Below are 21,047 nucleotides of genomic sequence, written 5' to 3'. Positions count from 1 at the left end.
GAACCATGAGAGACGATGGACTCTGAAAAACAAACAGGGTTCTAGAGGGGAGGGGGGTGGGGGGATGGGTTAGCCTGGTGGTGGGTATTGAGGAGGGCACGTTCTGCATGGAGCACTGGGTGTTATGCACAAACAATGAATCATGGAACACTTCATCTAAAACTAATGATGTAATGTATGGGGATTAACATAAGAATAATAAAAAAAAAAGAACCTATTTTCCCATGTAAGCTTAAGCCAGCAGTAAATGATAGTAGTAGGCACTTGATAGACATTTTTGAATGAATGAATGAATGAATGAATGAATGAATATGCTTTCATATGAATGAGTAAACACCCTGTTGAAAATAGGACAACTGAGGCTCAGAAAAGGGAAGCTCCTAAGATCTCTCACATTAGCAGCAAGTGGGCAACTTGAGCCTACTTCTCTCAGATTCCAGGCTGACTGGCTTTCTTCTGTACCCCAAGGCCTCCCAGGCAGCACAGGCTCCCAAGCTCAGCCCTAGATTTGTAAGACACAGAGCTTCCAGGTAGCGCCTGCCTGCCTGGCTGCCCAGCTATGAGAGTGAGTTTACCCAGGGACTCTATGAACACTGGCCTCAAAGTACATTCTCTGCTTTTTCTCCTTTCCTCCAACTTAGTGCTCTTCCAGGCAGAGGCAGGACCTTGATGGAGGCCTTCCTTCCCTTGTCTGCTGCCTTCTGTGGGTCTCTCTCTTGGAAGACACAAGACAGGCATCCCTATGGTCACGACTGCCTGAGACAGTATCCTTTCCCAACACCCTTCAAAAATCCTGAATCTTCTTCTTGGTCTTCTATTAGCAAAACTCAGGATACACTGAACTGAATCAAGACACTCTGCACTAAAATGTCCCTTAACTACTTGTAAACACAACTCTATATATGTCTTTACCCTGTTCAGAAACTTCCAGTGTTTATGACAGGAGCCAGCAAACCAAAGTAGACATGCCCCATAGGGGTACCTAGAAGAACTTCCCCAAGGTACAGGAGCATGGATAATTTATAAGCAATTGATTTCCAACATTTATGGTCCTCGCCCTTCACGCCATTCTGCTTAAGATTCAGATTCCAGGGGCGCCTGGGTGGCTCAGTCCTTAAGTGTCTGCCTTCGGCTCAGGTCATGATCCCAGGGTCCTGGGATCAAGCCCTGCGTCGGGCTCCCCACTCGGTGGGGAGTCTGCTTCTCCCTCTGCCTCTCCCTCTCCCTCTGCCTCTCCCTCTCCATCTGCTTGTGTTCCCTCTCTCGCTGGGTCTCTCTCTGTCAAATAAATAAATAAAATCTTAAAAAAAAATAGATTCGGGGCACCTGGGTGGCTCAGTCGGTTAGGCGACTGCCTTCGGCTCAGGTCATGATCCTGGAGTCCCGGGATCAAGTCCCACATCAGGCTCCCTGCTCAGCTGAGAGTCTGCTTCTCCCTCTGACCCTCCCCCTTCTCATACTCTCTCGCTCTCTCATTCTCTCTATCAAATAAATAAATAAATAAATCTTTTAAAAAAAAATAGATTCAAGTTCCAGGGGTCTACCTCTAACTGGCCTAATTCTCAGGTTACTTGCTCATCCGAAGGCTGGAGGACTGCAAGGCACCCTGACCGATGCATCTATGAGACCATATCCAGTGTATATATGTCTGTGGGGAGAGTGATGAAAATTTCTACAAAACTAACAGGGGTGCTATTACCAGAAGGGAATGTAGATACGGTATGAATACATCTAAGGGCTGTCTATTCCATGGTCTTACCTCCATTGCCACACATCCAACCCAGTGAAATGCCAGCTCCTTCTTGATTTTTTTCCAAATATGTGTGTATTTATGTATATGTCACGTTTTCTTGTGCTTTTTTTTGAAAACAACAAGAAGAGAACTTACTATTATAAAATTTTCCATATGATTCTCTGTTCCTAGAAATCCTGATTTTTTAAAATTTTCACATATCATATGAATGAACCATAATGTTTGTAACCATATTGTCACTGTGGAGTATTTAGATCATTCCAACTTTTAGCCATGCTTAAATGATATGGGTAAGAGCATGTTCGGGGATACATCCTTAAGTGCATTACTGATTTTTCCTTTAAAAGGTACTACTTTGGGGGCGTCTGGGTGGCTCAGTTGGTTAGGCGACTGCCTTCGGCTCGGGTCATGATCCCGGAGTCCTGGGATCGAGTCCCACGTCGGGCTCCCGGCTCGGCGGGGAGCCTGCTTCTCCCTCTGACCCTATCCCCTCTCATGCTGTTTCTCTCTCTCTCTCTCTCTCTAATAAATAAATAAAAAAAAAATTAAAAAAAATAAAATAAAATAAAAGGTACTACTTTGATCACAAGGTCAGATTGTACGAACACTTTAGGAGTTTTGATATATTTTGCCAAATTGCTTTTCATAAATTTTATACCAGTACAAGTTGAATAGGAAAAATATTTCACTCTACCCTTGTCAGCACTGGGAGTTATCATTTGACAAAAATATTTGACAACTTGGTTGGCGAAAACCAGTACCTTCTTATCAAATCAATGCAAATTAAGACATATGCAAGCTTCTGGAGAAGAGTTGATATTTAGATTTCATTTGTTCAACGCCATTTTCTTTGAATCCAGTCTTCTGATTTTTTTTGCTTTTTGCCTTCACACTCAAATACAATGACCTGTTTTCCATCCATAATCTCCCCCTTCTTCTCCTTTCTCCTCCTCTTCCTCTTTCCCAAGTGTCACCACTGATTTTTTTGGTGAATAAGATACTTATTTTTGAATAAGCATATACATATGCATAGCTTGCAATACCAAAGATCCAAGAAGGTTGAAGTCTTTCTCAATCTGCAGACCCAGCTCTCTACCCATTCCCCTAACCCCACGTTGGAAGCATCCTCCTTCCTTTCTGACCTCCCACAGACCTTTTTCCCAGGTCTTTTCTGCTCTTCAAGATCGGTGGCTTTGTTGAGGGCAGAGACCATGGCTTGCTCTCGTCTGTATTTCTGACTGCGCCTAGCACAGGGATGGGCATAGCAGGTGCTCACAAAGTATCTTTGCAATGGATGGATAAATGAAATGATGGACGGATGGATGGTTGGATGGATGGATGGATGGATGGTTATTTTGTTGCTTCTAAAGAAATTAAGAATCATCCTTTCAGGCTTTGGATACCTAACAGTCTTACCATTATGAATGATCTGTGGGAAATTATCTGCTGATTGTCACCACATAAAAACCCCATTGGTTGAACTGTGCTGCAGAGAATCCTGATGCTTCAGAGTAACAATAGTTCTTGTTCAACTAATGAATTAACTGTTTAATTACCATAACTCACTATCCACTACAACATTTTCTTTTTTTTTTTTTTTTTTGCAAATAGCTGATAGACTGGACACAGTCTTTTCCTGCCTGGAATTTCCATTGCATAGATTAAAGGAACGTTTGGGTAGGTAGCTAGAAGTGCCTTGTGTGCTACATAAGATGGAGTCTCTTGCAAAATTGTGTTTTCTTCCAATCTGCCACCACTATGTAAGGACAGCAGTCACCCCAGATCCTGGCTGAGAGGTGCAGCTAACAGGGAACTCACACTGGCTGAGTTCTTACTCCATGCCAGGCCACATGTGGGCTGCTTTCGGTGGTTTATGTCATTTCGTGACCATATCTGTCCTGAGAGGTAGGTGCTATAGTATCCATTTGGCAAATGAGGAAGCCAAGGTCAAGAGAGACCATGTGACTCCAGGTTATGCAGTGAGGTTGCAGGCCGAGCTGGAATTCCAACTCCGATTCCTCTTCCTGGGGTCCTGAATGCTTTCCAGTGTTCCAGACTGTTCTCTTTTAACATTTCTTTCTTTCCTTTGTTCTAACACCACTTAGATTTTGTCTGCTTCCTACATCTGTGTTATAGAATAGATTCTCCTACGTCACAGAACAGGATTTCATTCTCCAGCATTCCTGTCCCTTTGCTGGCACACGGTCCCCTCCATTCCCCACACATACTACCCTGGATGGATACTTTTTATCCTACAGCCACATTCAAAACCTCTCAAATCCTCTCTCCTCCAAGCAGCACCCCTCCACCAACCACTACAGAATATGGACACTGCTCAAAACATCAGAGGGTCTGATTTAAGCAAACCATTTTACCTCTCAGGGACTCAGTTTGTTCATCTGTAAAATGGAAACAAGACCAGGGATAACTGTGACAGCCCAATAAGTGATGCCTCACCTTGAAAATGCTTCCCCCACTGTTCTAGCTCTGGGTTTGTTTGGCCAAGAAGCATTTTGGAATTACAAAGTGCTGTCCAGTTCTGGGAGTCCCTGCTACCCTACATTTCCCTCAGGGCTTCAGTCCACTCCCTTCCTGCAACTTGGCTGAATTTCTCCTTGCACCCCTGCCCACCACATGGAAGCTGGCCATGTCCAGGAGCTGGGAGAGCACTGGGCTGTGGCCACCTATGGGGTCGGAAGGTAATCAAGGCACAAGGGGTGGTGTAAGGAAGCCACCTCAAAGGACACATGTAGAGAGAGAATTTCTCGGCTAGAAACCGCTCTGTAACTGTGAAGTCTGGGGAACGCCATGACCTTGTCAGTGGCTTGGGATTCCAAGGTCTCTTTTTTTTTTTTTTTTAAGAGAGAGAGTGAGTGCACAAGCCAGGGGAGGGGCAGAGGGAAAGGGAGAGGATTTTAAGCAGGCTACACACTCAGCATGGAGCCTGACGTGGGGCTTGATCTAATGAGCCTGACTCAGGGCTCAATCTCACGACCCTGAGATCATGATCTGAGCTGAAATCAAGAGTCAGATGCTCAACCAAGTGAGCCATTCAGGTGCCTGCCAAGGGCATTTTTTTATTTTAATGATTAGCAGCTGGATTAAGGTATAATTGATATACCAAAAAAAACTGCACGTATTCGACGTATGTAGTTGGATACGTTTGGACATGTGCATATACCTGTGAAACTGTTACCACCATCAAGGTACTGAACACATCCATCACTTCCAGAAGTTTCCTCCTGCCTCTTCCTTTTTTGTTGTTGTTTTTGTTAGTCCGTTGGCTTGTTTGTGGTAAGAACATTGAACACGAGATTTATTTACTCTCTCAAGAAAATTTTAAATTGCATGACACACTGTTGTCATCCCCAGGTGCTGCGTGATAGGGCAGACTTCTAGAACTCGTACGCCTGCTGAACGACAGCTCCCATTCCAAGGGGCCTAGTCGGCAGAGAGGGCCTCATTGATCTGCGTTTTTATCTCTTCCTCTTCCTAAACTGTGACCCTGTAATTCCCACAAGGGGAGCTGTTAAGGGTTGCAGAGCCTTGCGCTCTTAAAAGCTCAAATTCTTTCAAAGACCAATTTCCCAGGAAATCAGGCTAGTGTATTTGTTCTTTGAGGAGTTCCTCAGTGAGTTCTCTTGTTGTCTGTTTACGCTTCCATCAGTTCATTTAAATATTCAACAAATATGCGCCACCTCCTTATTAAATGTCGCTGTACTGGGCCCTGCGCGGGGGCAGAGACTCCTGCCTTTAGAAACACACAGTGTGATGGGAAGATAAAACGGGCTGCTGCTCCTTCCTTCCTTCCTCTCTCCTGAAGCCCTCCTTTCTTTCCTTCTCTGCTCAAACATCCCCTGTACCCGTTTCCAGGCCAAGCTCTGTGCTGTCCGTGGGATTGTTCCCAGAGGAGGCGGGCTGTATTACACACTTCGTTCATGAAAAGGGGTGAAATTGGTGGTGGGTTGGCATGGAAGGTAAAAATGCCTCCAGCTTTGAAGTCAGATAGAGCTAGGTGTGGACTTGATCGTGACCTCAAGCAGGTCTCTTCCCTTCCCTTGGCCTCTCTGGCAGGGGTGCCGCGAGTATTGTAAGAGACAGGGCAGGTGGAGAGCTCACTCTTTGGCTACCACGCTATTATTAGTACTAAGAAAGCATACTCAGCATTCAGTGAGGCCACAGAGAACACGACTAATTTGGCTTGGCTGCGTGAAGGAGAGAAGAAGTCTTCAAAGCCAATGAGGATTTGTCAGCAGAGTGAGTCTAACATGCCCCTAGCTAAGGAAGAGCTCGTGAAGCTGGAAAATGAAGTTGTTGCCTGTCCCTGTCCTCCAAACGCTTTTTAGAAACTTCTCCCCTTGTCTCAGCAATGGCCAGCATGCCGATGCTCTAGGGCTTTCTACAGATACTGGCCAGTGCCCTGGGAGGGAGGCAGGTGCTGGCTCCCTCCCACCTGTGCTGGCCCTGGGACCCTCTTGCCAGCACGTGGCAGAGGCAGCCTGGCTGGGACAGAAGCCAGAAGCAGAGGCCCCTGGCAGGGTGGGGGTGCAGAGGGCAAGAGAGAAGCCCCCAGGGCCCACGTAGCCTGGCTGCGGGCTGACAGCTGTCTGGAGACCAGACTCCCGTGTTCACCAGCACCCAGGCGTCCCCTGCAGGCTAGTGGCCTGAGGAGTAGGAGATGGAGCCGGTAAGGCAAGGGAAGGGGGTGAGGCCTGCCTTTTCGGGGAAAGCAGTGCTTCTCCCATCACCAAAGTCCTATTCCTCAAGGTTTCTGGTTCCCGATTCTGACTTTGGGTAGGTTTCGTGAAAGCACAGTCTTCTACAAGTGGCACTCAGTACCACACTCGGGAGAGCATGGATTCGGAGCTTGGTTGGATTCCTGCTGGGGCTCCACTTTTTCGGAACTATGGGATCGTATATGACTTTACCACTCTGAGCCTCAGCTTTCTCATCTATAAAATGAGGTAATAAGATCTGCCTTCTGGGCTTGAACTGGTGAGCTTCCTTTTCTCCGGCTCACCCCTCACTTTACTAATGGGCTCTCTGCTTATTTCCCCCAACAATCCTCCCTCCCCACTCCCTAACACATTTTAGTTACTCTTGTTTTGTGCCATCCTTTGACACCTGTCCTGCCTTTCTTCTCCTCCTTTCTTCTTCCTTCCCTCTTCCTCCCCTTCCTACTCCTCATCATTGTCTTCGTCTTCCTAGAACAGCCAATGTACTGCTGCCCCCTCCAGGAAGCCTGCCTTAAGCAGGCCAGGAAGAATTCATTGCTTCCTCTTGGGGATCTCGTGTATTTTTATGCATCTCTACCGTAAGTGTTCCCTCTGCTTCATATTGTAAACCCTGCTGTCCCTTGCCCCAGCCTATGCACTTCTTGAGGGCGGGGCTTTGTCTGGGCACCTCTGGGTGTTGGGTATCTAGCAGATGGCCTGGTACTCAGTAGTGCTAAAGAATGCAGAAATGCATCCCCACCGTGGTACATGTGTGGGTGACTGCAATAAACTTGTCTCACCCCAGGAGGAACAGATGAGTGACAGAGAGGGGCTCCCATTTGCATCTTTGTACAGGTCTTGCACTGCCTTGTTTATTTCACCCAGTCCTGCAGCCATCCTGCAGGAAACACAGCAATGATGCATTTACAGATGAGGAAACAGAAGCTCAGGGAGGGGGTCACTCGTGCCAGAAAAGACCCTTGAGAGCTTTGTAAAATTTTTGTCTGAAGTCAAAGTCTGTTCTCCCTTCAGCACACCGCCCATGCCCCTGCAAGAAGGAATGATGTTGGTGTGATCATAGCTGGGTTTTAATGTCCTGCCTCCTTTTCTCTAGACCCAAGCTTTTGGTTCTGCTCACACACCAGCATATATTCAGGGAGAAACTTTCTCTATCAAAGTGCTGGTCTAGGCAGAGGCTCTCAACCTGGGGTCCAAGCTGGAGGTCCATGAAATCACATGGAAAAATAATACATTTTCACTTTCACCAACCGCTCATTGAAATTTAGCATTTTCTTCTATTGTAGACATGGGCGTGTTAACAGCACCTATGACTTCGTCACTAAAAGAAATCACATGCAGTTTTCTATCATCTTTCCTTTGTTGCAGATCTTCAAATCTAGTTTCTGCTCATCACTACTTCCAGTTTATGGTCATTATTACATCTGTTACTAGATATTTTTATTAATGTGTCCACAAAGAAGCATATATAGTATTATATTGCAGCTGGCTTTTTAAAAACTGTTTTTGATATGTGGTTCCTTTTGTAATGTTTTCTGCATTTGATTTTCTCCACTTAAAAATGTTATAAGATGTGGCCCATATGCTTCTGCAGGCTGACAAAGGGGTCCTGGGCACTGAGTTAGGAGCTCCCTGTTCTCTGGTTCGAGTAGCTTTCAGGATTGAGGAGAAGCCTGCTATTGTTAGTAACAACACAACAATAAAAATGAGTACCTGGGTGGAGTAGTTGACAGCAGTTTGAATTCATTCATTCATTCATGTACTCATTCATCTTTCTGATAACAATCTGGAGCCTGTCCAGCGTTCCAGGTGCTGGACTGCAGTGAGGGCACCAGAGCCCTGCCTTCATGGAGCCTTTTTTTTTTTTTCAAACTGTTTAAGATTTTTTTTTAATTTTATTTTATTATGTTATGTTAATCCCCATACATTACATCATTAGTTTTTGATGTAGTGTTCCATGATTCATTGTTTGTGTATAACACCCATTGCTCCATTCAATACAAACCCTCTTTAATACCCATCACCAGGCTAACCCATCCCCCCAACCCCCTCCCCTCTAGAACCCTTTTATCATCTCATGATCCTCACGGTTACCTAAGAGTTAGGTGCTGTTGCCCATGATCCATGCTTGAGGAAGCTGAGCCTCAGGGAGGTGAAATGAGATGTGACGGTTTTCTCAGCTGAGAAGGGGCAGGGCCTGGTTTGAGCCCGTGGTTTCTTCGTGGTAACACAGGGTAACACTTTCTGATTTCCCTGCTGATTGTATCAGCCCCTTGATTTCCGTAGGTGCCCAACAATGGCAATGACAGATACAGTGGAAACAATGGGTATTCTCTCTCCCCCCGACCCCATTCTTATATTTCCACCCTATCTTTCCTGCGAAGCCACATAATGTTATTAGAAATCTGAGCTGGATGGACCCTTCCAGATCACCCAATTGTTGTATCGATGTGGAACCTGAGAGGCTCAGAGAGGATGGGAAGTCACCTGGGGACACCCAGCAGAGCGAGGCAGAGCCGGAGCCGGGTCCTGTGTCTGGAGCCTGCAGCCTGTACTCTTCCTGCTGGGTGACATCACCCCATTTCCGCTCTACTGGCGAGCTCTCCTGGCTCCAGGCAGCTCCCTCTGCTACCCCAGGTCCCTGGGGCCTTCCACCCTCCCTGGGGAGCGGGCCCGCTCCCGGCTGGGCTTCCTGAGCAGCTGTTCCTGAGAACCCCCTGCCCTCCCACCCCTGGGGCCCATCTTAACTATCTTCTCTCTGAGATGAGAGATGTAAGGAGCTCTCAATGACTCCGTGTGGGTATTTCATAAATAAGTAATCCTCAATCCTCAGCATTTGTCACCGAACATTTTTTTTAGATTAACACATAATGTATTATTTGTTTCAGGGGTACAGTTCTGTGATTCATCAGTCTTACACAATTCACAGCGCTCACCATAGCACATACCCTCCCCAATATCCATCACCCAGCCACCCCATCCCTCCCGCCCCCCACCACTCCAGCAACCCTCAGTTTGTTTCCTGAGATTAAGAACTTTTTAAATCATGGTTTCTTTTAAATGTGATGATGGGATTCACAAGGGCCAGGAGAAAGGGCGATAGGCTGAGGAGGAGAATTTCTGTGATGGAGCAGTCAGAACGAGGTGATAACTTTTTGCCAAGGAATGATGGCCTCAGAGATCGGATGGACTCCATGGTCACTGGGCATGTGGGGGTGGGGGGTCACACCTTATCCCGACACTCCTGGGGAGAGCCCTGGAGTGACAGAACTTCACCAGGCCACTGGCTGGTTTAGCTTCCGGGTCTGATGCTCTTGGGGGAAATTGGCTTCCCCCAGCCCGTGTCCCAACTCCCATCCTCCACTCCCTAGATTAGACTGGCCCCTCTGAGATAGGCTCTCTTACCACCCTGTCTTTTTTCAGCATCTACTATAGTTTGTAATTACAGATGTAGACGCGGACAGAGGCACAGATTTCGAAGTAGGCATAGACGCGGGGACTTGCTGGGTGACTATGTGCCATCAAGTGAGCTGTGCATTCCAAGAGAACAAAGCCCTTGCTCTGTTTGTCCCTCCCTGTATCCCGAACCTTCAGCCCCTTATTGAGACCCCCTGTTTGGGCCCGGTGCAGAGGAGTGGCCTTGATAGCTTCCATTTCCCAGAGTCCTGACCACAACCCTGTGAGCTGAATCTTATTGTCCCCGTTTTCCAGAGGGGCAGTGGACACTCAGTCATTTTCTCTTTGTCCCCAAGACCACGCAGCTGATGGCCCCCCCTGGTCCCTCCTCTTCCTTCACCGCCTGTGCGTATTCACAGAACAGCTGCTCACACCCAGCACATGGGGGGAAGTGAGTGAGGAAGAATCTCAGCACGCAGGAAGCTTGCGAGCTACTCAAAGGCACAGATACTCACAGGAAGCTCGGAGACCACTTTGCACAGCGATGTATATTCTTGACCTAAATTAGCGCGAGCCGTAATTGCTAGAGGAAGGGGAATGAGAAGTGTCAGCTGGAACACCAGCCCCAGAATCTCCAGCTGGGAAGGGATGGGAAGGGGGAAAACAGGACAGTGTTGGCTCAGAAGCGGACACCCCAGGGCAGGGCCCCCGCTCCACCACGCTGACGTACCGTGTGACACGGGGCCAGCCCCCACCGCCGTGAGTGCGGGTTCCTGCACGCAAGGGTGTGCATTTCTTTGTTAATCAACAGAAGGGGCTGTAGGAATAGCACCGTCCCACGGGGCTATGGCAAGAAATAACCAGAGAAGCCGTGTTACATCAAAGCTTGCCTGTCTTCAGTTCTCGATAGATATTATCCATTGTTTCTCCCCATCACAATGATACTGGACAGCCCTCCCCGGAAGCTGGACTTTCCTCCACAACCAGCCCCGAAAATGGCCATCCCTCCTCCATTTGCACTCCTGCAGTGGCGGGCAGCAGCAGGACCTTGCTCAAAGGCTCTGATGTTAGAAAAGCCCAAATCTGCCTCCCTGTGGCCTGCAGCAGCTCACCCCTGCCCAGAAGCCTTTTATGACTCATCTTTATAAAACAGTGGCCGTGTACCCCGGCTCCCATCCTGAGACTGTACCTACATTATCTTCAGTTGGTCTCAAAACAGCCTTTCATCCTCACAATGGCGCCTCAGTTTCTTCTTCTGTAAAATGGGGATGATCATAGCATTTGCATCACTTTTTTTTTTTTTTTTAATGAGAGTTAAGTAGGTGGACACAAGCAATGCTTGATACATTTCAGGGCATGTGATGAATGACCAAGAAGCATTCACTATTCTTGTTGTTTTTCTTGCCATAATGATTTGTAGAAAATACCGATCTATGTTACTAGTGGGAATAAAAGTAGGATCTGTTTTTAGAAATCTCTGGAGGGTACCCTATATCTCCCAGGGTGAAGTCCAGAATTGCCAAGGCCTGGCACACAAAACCTTGCCTGGCTTGTCTGCTGCCTCATCCTTTGCCACACCCCGCCCCCTCCCAGCACTCATGCTTCCTTGCACTGCTTAAAGTTCCCTGAACCTGGGCCTGTCCTCCCTGACCTCTCTGGGACTTAACATATTCTGTTCCCTCCGCCTGCAATACTCTTATCCCATACCACTCTCCTTCATTTGGCCAATTCTTGCTCATCCTTTATGTCTCAGGTTCAATACTGTCCCCTCCAGAAAGCCTTGTCTGACCCCCCACTTCCGGGGTCTGGCTGAGGGGAACCTCTTTATGATCCCATGGCCCCAGTTATATTGCAAGGGTAACTTCTGTGGTTTTTTTCCTACCTCCCTAGCTCATGCTATGTCACACCTATGCCTAAGTGCCCCAGGAACCAGCTCGGGGCCCAGCAAGAAATTAGACATCAATGAAAAATTTGAATGAGTGAACGGACCTTCCCTTCTTCATTATTGAGCTCCTTACATTCTAAAGCCATGGTTCTTGCAACTTTGAGGGACACTGAGATGGTACTAATCACTCCAGCCATTGGACACTTTCTTACATACATTGTCTACATTATTTCTCAGGCTAACTCTGCCAGCTAGGTGTTCCTAGACCCATTTTTCAGATGAGGAAGTGGAGGCTCAGAGTATAAGGGACTTGTCCAGAGTCTCATAGTGAGTGAAGCCAGGAGACAAAGCTGCTGCATACCCACTGGTCTACACTGCTGCTCATGCCGCTGGGGTGGAGGTAGCTGCCCGAGGTTCCTCCCTCCCCGGGAGCTCAGGAGACCAGGCAGCCCATTGTTACCAGAGAATGATTAGTCCTCATCCGTGGGGCCGTGTCAGTGTCTGGGCCCTGAGTCATCTGTTCACACCTCTCTGTGAGTGACACAGACATCCCCTGGAGTTTATTAAGAGCAAGCCACGTCAGCATCTGTCCCCAGCTGCCCTGCCTCATACTCACCCTGTGTGGGGCTCTGCTGACTCAGCCAAATGGGACCCAGGTGATGCATTTGCACTGGAGCAATCAGGTAGCGTGGGGATGGCAGCCTCACTCGGTCTGCTGGGGTCTGGCTGACTCCGTTTTGAAAGCAGGATTATCAGAAAGAAAGAATTCAGATGCCAGAGCTGGAGAGGTGCTTGGCAACACTGTGGACAGCACCTGGACCTGGCAGGTGCAGGAACAGAGGTGTGGAGAGGCCAAAGGAAAGCGGAGTCATGATCAGCTCGGTACCTGGCCTGCAGTGGGTGCCCAAAGGTGTCTTGAATGAATGGATGATGAATAGATGAGAGTAATTGGGCTTCTGTGCATTGTGTCATTGTGTTCTCACAATGATCCTACATGGTTGGGAGCTAGAAACATACTGTTTCCACTTTACAGATGAGAAGACTGAGGTGCAGATGAAACTTCACGTAGGAGCAAGAACGTGGGTTGTAGAGTCGGGTGTAGCTGGGTTCAGATCTTAACTCCCAACACTGACCTGTGGGTGTTCCCATCAAAACAAACAAACACCAAGAAATAGCCATCCAGCCTGCTGTGTCTTTTGTACATACGGTCTTAATGAAACATACCATCCTAACTCACTGCACTTTGCATATTGTCATAACATATTGTCTGTGGCTGCTTGAGCATCACTAAAGCAGATTTGAGTAGTTAGTCAGAGACTGTATGACTTCCAAAGCCTAAGATATTTGCTATAGACTCCTATAAAGAGAAGCTTGCTGACCCCTGTTCTGCCTGGGATGTGTTATGTACTTGATTAAAGTTGGTCTTTTTCTCCTCTCAAGTGCAGAAGTGGCTTTATCAGGTCCTTTTTCTAAGACTTTATAAGCCTTGCAAATTCCACAATGTAACAGGCAGGGTCTGGAACTGGAAGGGCTGGTGTGGGGTTAGGAGCACTGAAGTAAGAGCCAAGGACCAGAGTGTTCTAGTCCCGGCTGTCTCCTACTGCAGGATCTTGAGGACTTTCCTCTGAGCCATGGATAAGTAGGTTGAGTCATGTGCCCCCAAAATTCATGTCCACCCAGATTCTCAGAATGTGACCTTTGGAAATAGGGTGTTTGCCAATGTAATCGAGATAAGATCATAATGGATTAGGGTGATGCTAAATCCATTGGATGGTGTCATTGTAAGAAGAGGAAAAGACTCAGATGCAGGGAGAAGGCCATGTGTAGCTGGAGGCAGAGATTGGAGTGATTTGACTATAAGCCAAGGGATGCCAAGGTTGCCAGGAGCCATGGGAAGCTATGCAGAGGCAAGCAAGGATTCTCCTCTAGAGCCTACAGAGGAAGCAAAGCTCTGCTGACACCTTGAGTTTGGACTTCCAACCTTCAGAACTGGGAGAAAGTAAGTTTCTCTTGTTCTAAAGCATCTGGTTCCAGGTACTTGTTATGGCAACGCTGGGAAATGAGTGCACCACGGTTCCCCTTCTTACTCCAGCGTGGATCAAGGCTATTACGGCATATACACAGGCCAGGAGACAGTGCTGGGAGGAATGCAGAGGTTGTCCAGGTTCTGCCCTTCCAGTTCTTCCTCCACGAAGACACAGAGATTGGATGCAGATTGCTACCATCTCTCCTGTTATAAGAGCTCTGTCTCACCCCAGGGCACGGGGCAAGTTGGCCTAGCTCACCCATGGCACAGAGAAAGCTCAGGACCTGACATCAGGCTGACTTGGATGCACACCCTGGCCTCTCCACCTCATGGACCAGGGAGAGTAACAGAACTCCCCTCCCCACAAGACCCAGTCTCTCCAGCTGCAGGATAGGAGTAAAAAGGTATACTTCCTAGGCCAATGGTGAAAGTCAAAGGACAGGGCCTGGGGAAGGAGCCTGGCACAGTGTCCATGCACAGCAGGTGCTCAGAAAGTTAGAGATGATGAAGATGTTGGTGTTAATGGTGATTTCTGGCAAAGCTGTGAGTCACCCAGTTCTCTCTGTCACCCCAGCCCACCTCAACCTGCAGTGCTAGTCCCCTGATCCTTTGCCCCCAGCTATTGGGGCAGCTTTAAGCTCCAACAGATCCCCAATCCTAAACTCAGCAGCTGGGATGAGGGATTAAGTCTGGAGTTAAGAAAATATCAGGGTTTGCCTTGAGCTACTTCTCTCGCTTGCGCCAGATGATTCTTCATTTCTCCAGCCTGACACAATCACTGCTAGGCTCAGTAAAGCCCCAGTGTCAGGTCTTTGTGTTTGAAATAATGTTCCCCTCATGTAACTGATGTTTATGCAGACTCAATCCTTTTAAAAGCTAGCAGCCTCCTTATTTGTATAGCCTGAGCTGTCTCCGGTTCCACTGCAAGGTGACATTTTTTGCTTGTTTTTATCTTTTTTTCCTTTGTTTTTCTTTGTCATTCTCTGACTGCTCTCTGTGTCCCTGTGTGTGTTCTCTTCCACTCACTCAGGGTCTTTTTCTTCACTTTCATTCTCTGTCTTTCTGAGGCTGTTTCCTTCCCCATTCCCTTCCCCCCCGCCCCCTCCTCCTCCCTTCCCCTCTCCCTATGCTCGATTCAGGACACCCTTGTTCTGTTTACCTTGATGTTTTCTCCTTTTAAATCTCTGTGTTTCTTACTCCTGTTTCTCCCTAACCTAGCTCTTCATTTCAGACTCTCTTTTCACATACTTTCTCTGCCTCCATAATCCTCTCTTTTAATCTCTCTCTATATGACACTCCTCTGGATGTGTCTCTCTGTCTCTGTATTTTTCTGTCTGTCTGTCTATCCATCCATCTACCCACCCATCCATCCATCCATCCATCCATCCATTTCTGTCCTTTCTAGCAATTTCTCTACATGTTTATCTCTTTACGTGGTCTCACACTTTCTCAGCTTGTCCCTCCCTCTGTCTTTATCTCCTCATTTTAATTCTCACTTCTTCTTCTTCTCTCTCTAAGGATATTAATATTTTAATAGCCTTAATGTCTTCTCAGAATCCTCAAATCTTTCCATGATTCAAAAGTGGCAAGTCTCCCAAGAGCAGCCTCAGTTCAGGAACTGTTAGTTCTCTTCCCCCATCCACCTGTCACCCTGACCTCATCCTGTGCCAAGTTGGGAAGTGAGGGCTAGTCTAGCAGCTCTCCTGTCATCTTCTCTGTTGTCCTTGTACTACAGACCTGAGCGTGAAGGACTTGGGACGGGAACCTAGAGTTGGGGGTGAGCAGAGGCGTATCCCTCTTGCTGAGACCAATGACAGGTGGAGGCTGCATCCATGCCTTCTGGTGTTTTGTTTCTTCTGGAAAACATTTACTTATCACAAGTTTTTGCCAGGCCTTGTGCTGGGGGCTAGAGAGGGATGAGTAACTCTTGAGGCATTTGCTCAAAAAGCTCATGGTCTTTCTGGGAAACCATAGAGCCAATGATTAAGATCAGTGAGATAATAGATTTAAACAAGGGCGCCTGGGTGGCTCAGTTGGTTAAGCGACTGCCTTCGGCTCAGGTCATGATCCTGGAGTCCCGGGATCGAGTTCTGCATTGGGCTCCCTGCTCGGCAGGGAGTCTGCTTCTCCCTCTGCCCCTCCCCCCTCTCATGTGCTCTCTCTCTGAAATAAATAAATAAAATCTTTAAAAAAAAATAGATTTAAACAATGTGTTCAGAGGGAAAAGAAATTAATTCTGGTTGGTTGGGGGATGTAGACAGGGTTTCACAAAGGAACTCATAGCAAGCTCTGTGGAGGTAAGGCCTTTGTCCTACGTCACTTCTGCATCCCCAGTACTTAGAATAGTGCCTCCTATGAAGTAAGCACTCAATAAGCATGTGCAATATATGAATGAATAGATGGATGGATGAATTTGAATAGTTTTTTTGTTTTTTTTAAAGATTTTATTTATTTATTCATGAGAGACAGGGAGAGAGAGAGAGAGACTGGCAGAGGCAGAGGGAGAAGCAGGCTACCTGCTGAGCAGGGAGCCGGATGCGGGACTCAATCCCAGGACTCGGGGATCATGACCTGAGCCTAAAGCAGACGCTTAACTGTCTGAGCCGCCCAGGTGCCCTGAATTTGAATAGTTTTGAAGGATTCTTGGGATTTTATCAGGGAGAAGAATCAGAGATGAGCATCCCAGACCCAAAAGCATGATTAAGGATTCTGAGAAGTGAAGGTACATACTATACTCAGATCCCTTTTTCAGGGATGACCTGCCCGTCCCCTGGATGGTGGCTCATGGCCCATAGCTGTGTTCCTCCCTGGGTATTGCCTTCAATGAACTGCCTCACCCAAGGATACCACCTTCCAGATGGCAGCCCTTGGCCAGTGACTGGCCAACATGGTGATACAGAGGGCAGGGCCCCTTGTCTCTAATCAGGACATCCTTAAAGGGCCTCCCAGCTCTAGAGCTCCCCTAAAGACAAACTGAAGCTTCAGATCTATTTGCATTAACCACATTGCAGGTCGGCCTCTCCCTTGTCCAGTCCTGCCTTGCTTACTTCCTACAAGTGTAGAAGAGGGATCCTTGAAAAATCTGCTGTGTGCAACTCTGTTTCAGAGTGTTCTCAGAGAACCTAACCTAAGATTGTGTGTTCAGGGAATGAGAAGAGACCTGTGGCTAGCCAGTAGAGAATATGAGGACAGGGTAAATGGAGCTGGATGGGCAGGCAGAGACCAAATTATGAAGGACCTTGAATGCCAAGGAAACTAACTTAGATTTTCTTCTGTAAGTAATGGAGAGCTATTATTGATGAGTGAGGTATGAATTAGAACTGGAATGTACAAGATTCACTGACAGTCAGTATGAAAGATAGTATAGAAGGGGATCATACTGGAGATAGAAAATAAGCTAGGACACAAAAACGTAGAACTCCATGCCTCCGGAGGGAAACAGTGAGAGAAGGATGAAGGATGGTCCAGAGGTATCACCAATAGCACTCCCTGGCCTCTTCTTGCAATAAGCATCTCCCTTCTTTCACAATTCTGGATCCCATGAGTCCTATATCATGGGATAATGTGTACCTTGACTCGGTGCCTGTGGTGTCCCTTTAATATCTTCTGCAACTGTGGGCATCACAGATACTCCAATGCTAGGATATCCTTATCTGGGGGCCCTTTTGCCAGAAAGCAGCATCCAAAAACTCCTGTCTGTATATCTCATCTAATAAAACTTTGGCAGATCCATGGATCATGGTACCTAGCCCAGTCTCATCTCTTGGGAACCTCATTTGGGAGGAAGGATGCATTTGCCTAGAATCCCATGACCTTTCCAGCAGCTCTTGCTGTCAGTCTGGACGGGGTCACATTTATGCAATAGTATGAAAAATAAAGCTCTAAGGTTCTAGAGTCAGACAGTCCTGTGTTTGTGTCTTAGCTTTGCTGTTTATAGGCTTTGTAATTTGGGGGAAATCCCATACCTTTAATAGTTTCAATGTATATCCAAAGTAGGGATAATAAGAATGTGCTCATTTTGCAGAGTTGCTATGGGGAGGTCTGGAATCTGTAGAAACATACAGAATGTGAGTTAAGAGTTGTATAGCAGGAAGAGCTTTCCTTTTTGGACTCAGATGGAGCTTGGCACAAACTTCAGTTCTGCCACATTACAAGCTGGGTGGACTTCAGCAAGACACTTCAGCCACTTCTGAGCCACAGTTCACTTATTGGTAAAATGAAAATCTCAAGCCTACCTTCCCAAATTATGAGGATTAGTGAAATAAAGAGTGCTAAGTTCCAAGTATATTCCTTTTCATCACAAGTAGACAAACATCAGGTCATATGATGGCATACCTATTGGATTTTTTCTTACTATTTTCTTTTTAGATATGTATTTGTATCATTTTCTTGATTACAAATACCATAAATGGTGCTCTTAACTGTAATGAATGCATATTTAATTTTTTTTAATCTAATGATACACATGTCTCTGGGGTTTAACCATCCCCTTTGTCTCCAAGGGAAGAAGCGATGCTGTCCACATACTTCGAAACCATCAACGACCTGCTGTCCTCCTTTGGGCCGGTTCGTGACTGCTCTCGGAACAATGGGGGCTGCACTCGAAACTTCAAGTGCGTGTCTGACCGCCAGGTAGACTCCTCAGGATGTGTGGTAAGTGCCATTGGCCCATGACCATGGAGCTGGCCCAGGTGCCAAGGCTGCTTGCTGGAGGCCTCTCCCTGTGAGGGGTAGCTCGCTCATGGCTGCTGCCTCTGTGGCCTTCAGCACACCAGGCTCCCGTGGTTTCTCCATCTGTAAAGTGGGATAGTTAAACCTACCTTGTGGAATTGTTGGAAGAATGAAATGAGACCTCAGAACTTCAGTGCCCAATATGCAATAGGTCCTTGAGAGCTCCTGGCCTCAGGAAGGGGACTGTCCATTTGGGGGTGAGGTAGGGCATGTCTTACCTCTGTGGGCACAATGGGATCATGTCAATGAGATGTCCAGAAGAGAAAGTTTCAGTGGAGACCTTAAGGTTGGTTGAAGTTGGGGAAGATGGTGTTTAACTGGCTTCAAGAGGTGGGTCAACTTACATTAGGGAAAGAGTGGGTATAGCCAAGGCAAGGGCATGGAGGGGAATGGCAGTCTTATCTGCTTAAGGCTCCAGAATGAAGCATGGCGTAAGGACACAGAGGATTTTGAGGATCTTTGTTGCCTATAGAAGAGGCTTTCAAACTGGATGGTTTGTTTTATCAGAATGACATAGGGTGCTTGTTTCAAATGTAGGTTCCAGGGTCCCACACCAGTAATATTGATACTGTAGAGGGGGTTAGGTCCCAGGAACCTGAATTTGTAACAATTCAGTGAGTGTTTTATGTGTGGGGAGGCAGAGCTCATGGAAGCACACTTGGTAAACTTCGCCCTTCAAGATGAACTTCTTCACCTGGCATTCGATGCCTTCTTGATTTGACCCTTTCCAACCTCTCCATCACTTTGCTTCCTTCTACACTAGAGCCGGTGGAGTGAATTAGGTGTGGTTCTCTGAACATACATCCCCGTTTAATGCCTCAGAGCCTTTGCTCCTACCGTCTTTTAGCCTAGAGTGAATTGCTCCCCACCAGCCTGTGTAGCAAACAAGTAGACCTCTTTCCAGATTTGTCTTTTTTTCCCTCCCCACCTTGGAAAAGTGACCATACTCTTCTAAAGATCATTACTGTTTCCACATGCCTACTACCTCTGTTATAGACCCTGTGATCATTTATAGCACAGACTGGCTTTTTTCTAGTTTATCCCGCCCAGTAAACTGAGGGAGAACCCCAGGAATCTGTTGATTCAACTTAGCAACCCAACCATCTTAGTAAATAAGAAAGAAATAAGGGATGGAGGGAGGAATGGGGCCAGGGATGTGGGCCAGGACTGTGTCTCTGGGAGAGACCACAGGAAATAGCATACACAGTCAGCTCTTTTTTTTATTAACGTATAATGTATTATTTGTTTCAGGGGTACAGTTCTGTGATTCATCAGTCTTACACAATTCACAGCGCTCACCATAGCACATACCGTCCCCAGTGTCCATCATCTAATCACCCCATCCCTCCCAGCACCCTCCACTCCAGCAACCCTCAGTTTGTTTCCTGAGATTAAGAGTCTCTTATGGTTTGTCTCCCTCTCTGGTGTCGCCTTGTGTCATTTTTCCCTCCCTTCCCCTATGATCCTGTGTCTTGTTTCTCAAATTCCTCATATCAGTGAGATCATATGATACTTATCTTTCTCTGATTGACTTATTTCGCTTAGCATAATACCCTCTAGTTCCATCCATGACAAGATTTCATCTTTTTGATGGCTGCATAATATTCCATTGTATATATAAAGCACATTTTCTTTATCCGTTCATCTGTCGACGGACATCTGGGCTCTTCCCATAGCTTGGCTATTATGGACATTGCTGCTATAAACATTGGGGTGCATGTGCCCCTTCGGATCACTACATTTGTATCTTTGGGATAAATACCCAGTAGTGCAATTGCTGGGTCATAGGGTAGCTCTATTTTCAACTTTTTGAGGAACCTCCATACTGTTTTCCAGAGTGGCTGCAACAGCTTGCATTCCCACCAACAGTGTAGGAGGGTTCCCCTTTCTCCGCATCCTCGCCAACATGTGTTGTTTCCTGACTTGTTAATTTGAGCCATTCTGACTGGTGTGAGGTGGTATCTCATTGAGGTTTTGATTTGGATTTCCCTGATGCCTAGTGATGTTGAGCACTTTTTCATGTGTCTGTTGGCCATTTAGATGTCTTCTTTGCAGAAATGTCTGTCCGTGTCTTCTGCCCATTTCTTGGTTGGATTATTTGTTCTCTGGGTGAACAAATAATTGGATAAGCCCTTTATCTGATATGTCATTTGCAAATATCTTCTCCCATTCTGTCGTTTGTCTTTAGGTTTTGTTGTGCAAAAGCTTTTTATCTTGATGAAATCCCAATAGTTCTGTATTGCCGTTGCTTCCCTTGCCTTTGGCGATGATCTAGGAAGAAGTTGCTGCGACTGAGGTCGAAGAGGTTGCTGCCTGTGTTATCCTCATGGATTTTGATGGATTCCTTTTTCACATTTAGGTCTTTCATTCATTTTGAGTCTATTTTTGTGTGTAGTGTAAGGAAATGGTCCAGTTTCATTCTTCTGCATGTGGCTGTCCAATTTTCTCAACACCATTTGTTGAAGAGACTGTCTTTTTTCCATTGGACATTCTTTCCTGCTTTGTTGAAAATTAGTTGACCAT

General features: G+C 46.7%; 1 protein-coding gene across 4 annotated transcripts in view; it reads left to right on the top strand.

The window, feature by feature from the left end:
* ASTN2 (astrotactin 2) overlaps nt 1-21,047 on the top strand; it is an 837,042-nt gene that overhangs the window by 481,685 nt on the left and 334,310 nt on the right. For all 4 annotated transcript variants that reach the window (XM_081803478.1, XM_081803479.1, XM_081803480.1 and 1 more), the window contains one exon: nt 18,296-18,446. In XM_081803478.1, the coding sequence (XP_081659604.1) occupies nt 18,296-18,446 (151 nt within the window). The remainder of the gene's footprint in view (nt 1-18,295; nt 18,447-21,047) is intronic.

This window comes from Leptonychotes weddellii, chromosome 14 (genome assembly GCF_054177405.1).
Source record: "Leptonychotes weddellii isolate Sample4059 chromosome 14, ASM5417740v2, whole genome shotgun sequence".
NCBI classification, from domain to species: Eukaryota; Metazoa; Chordata; class Mammalia; order Carnivora; family Phocidae; genus Leptonychotes; species Leptonychotes weddellii.
This window is presented reverse-complemented; position numbering and strand designations above follow the sequence as displayed.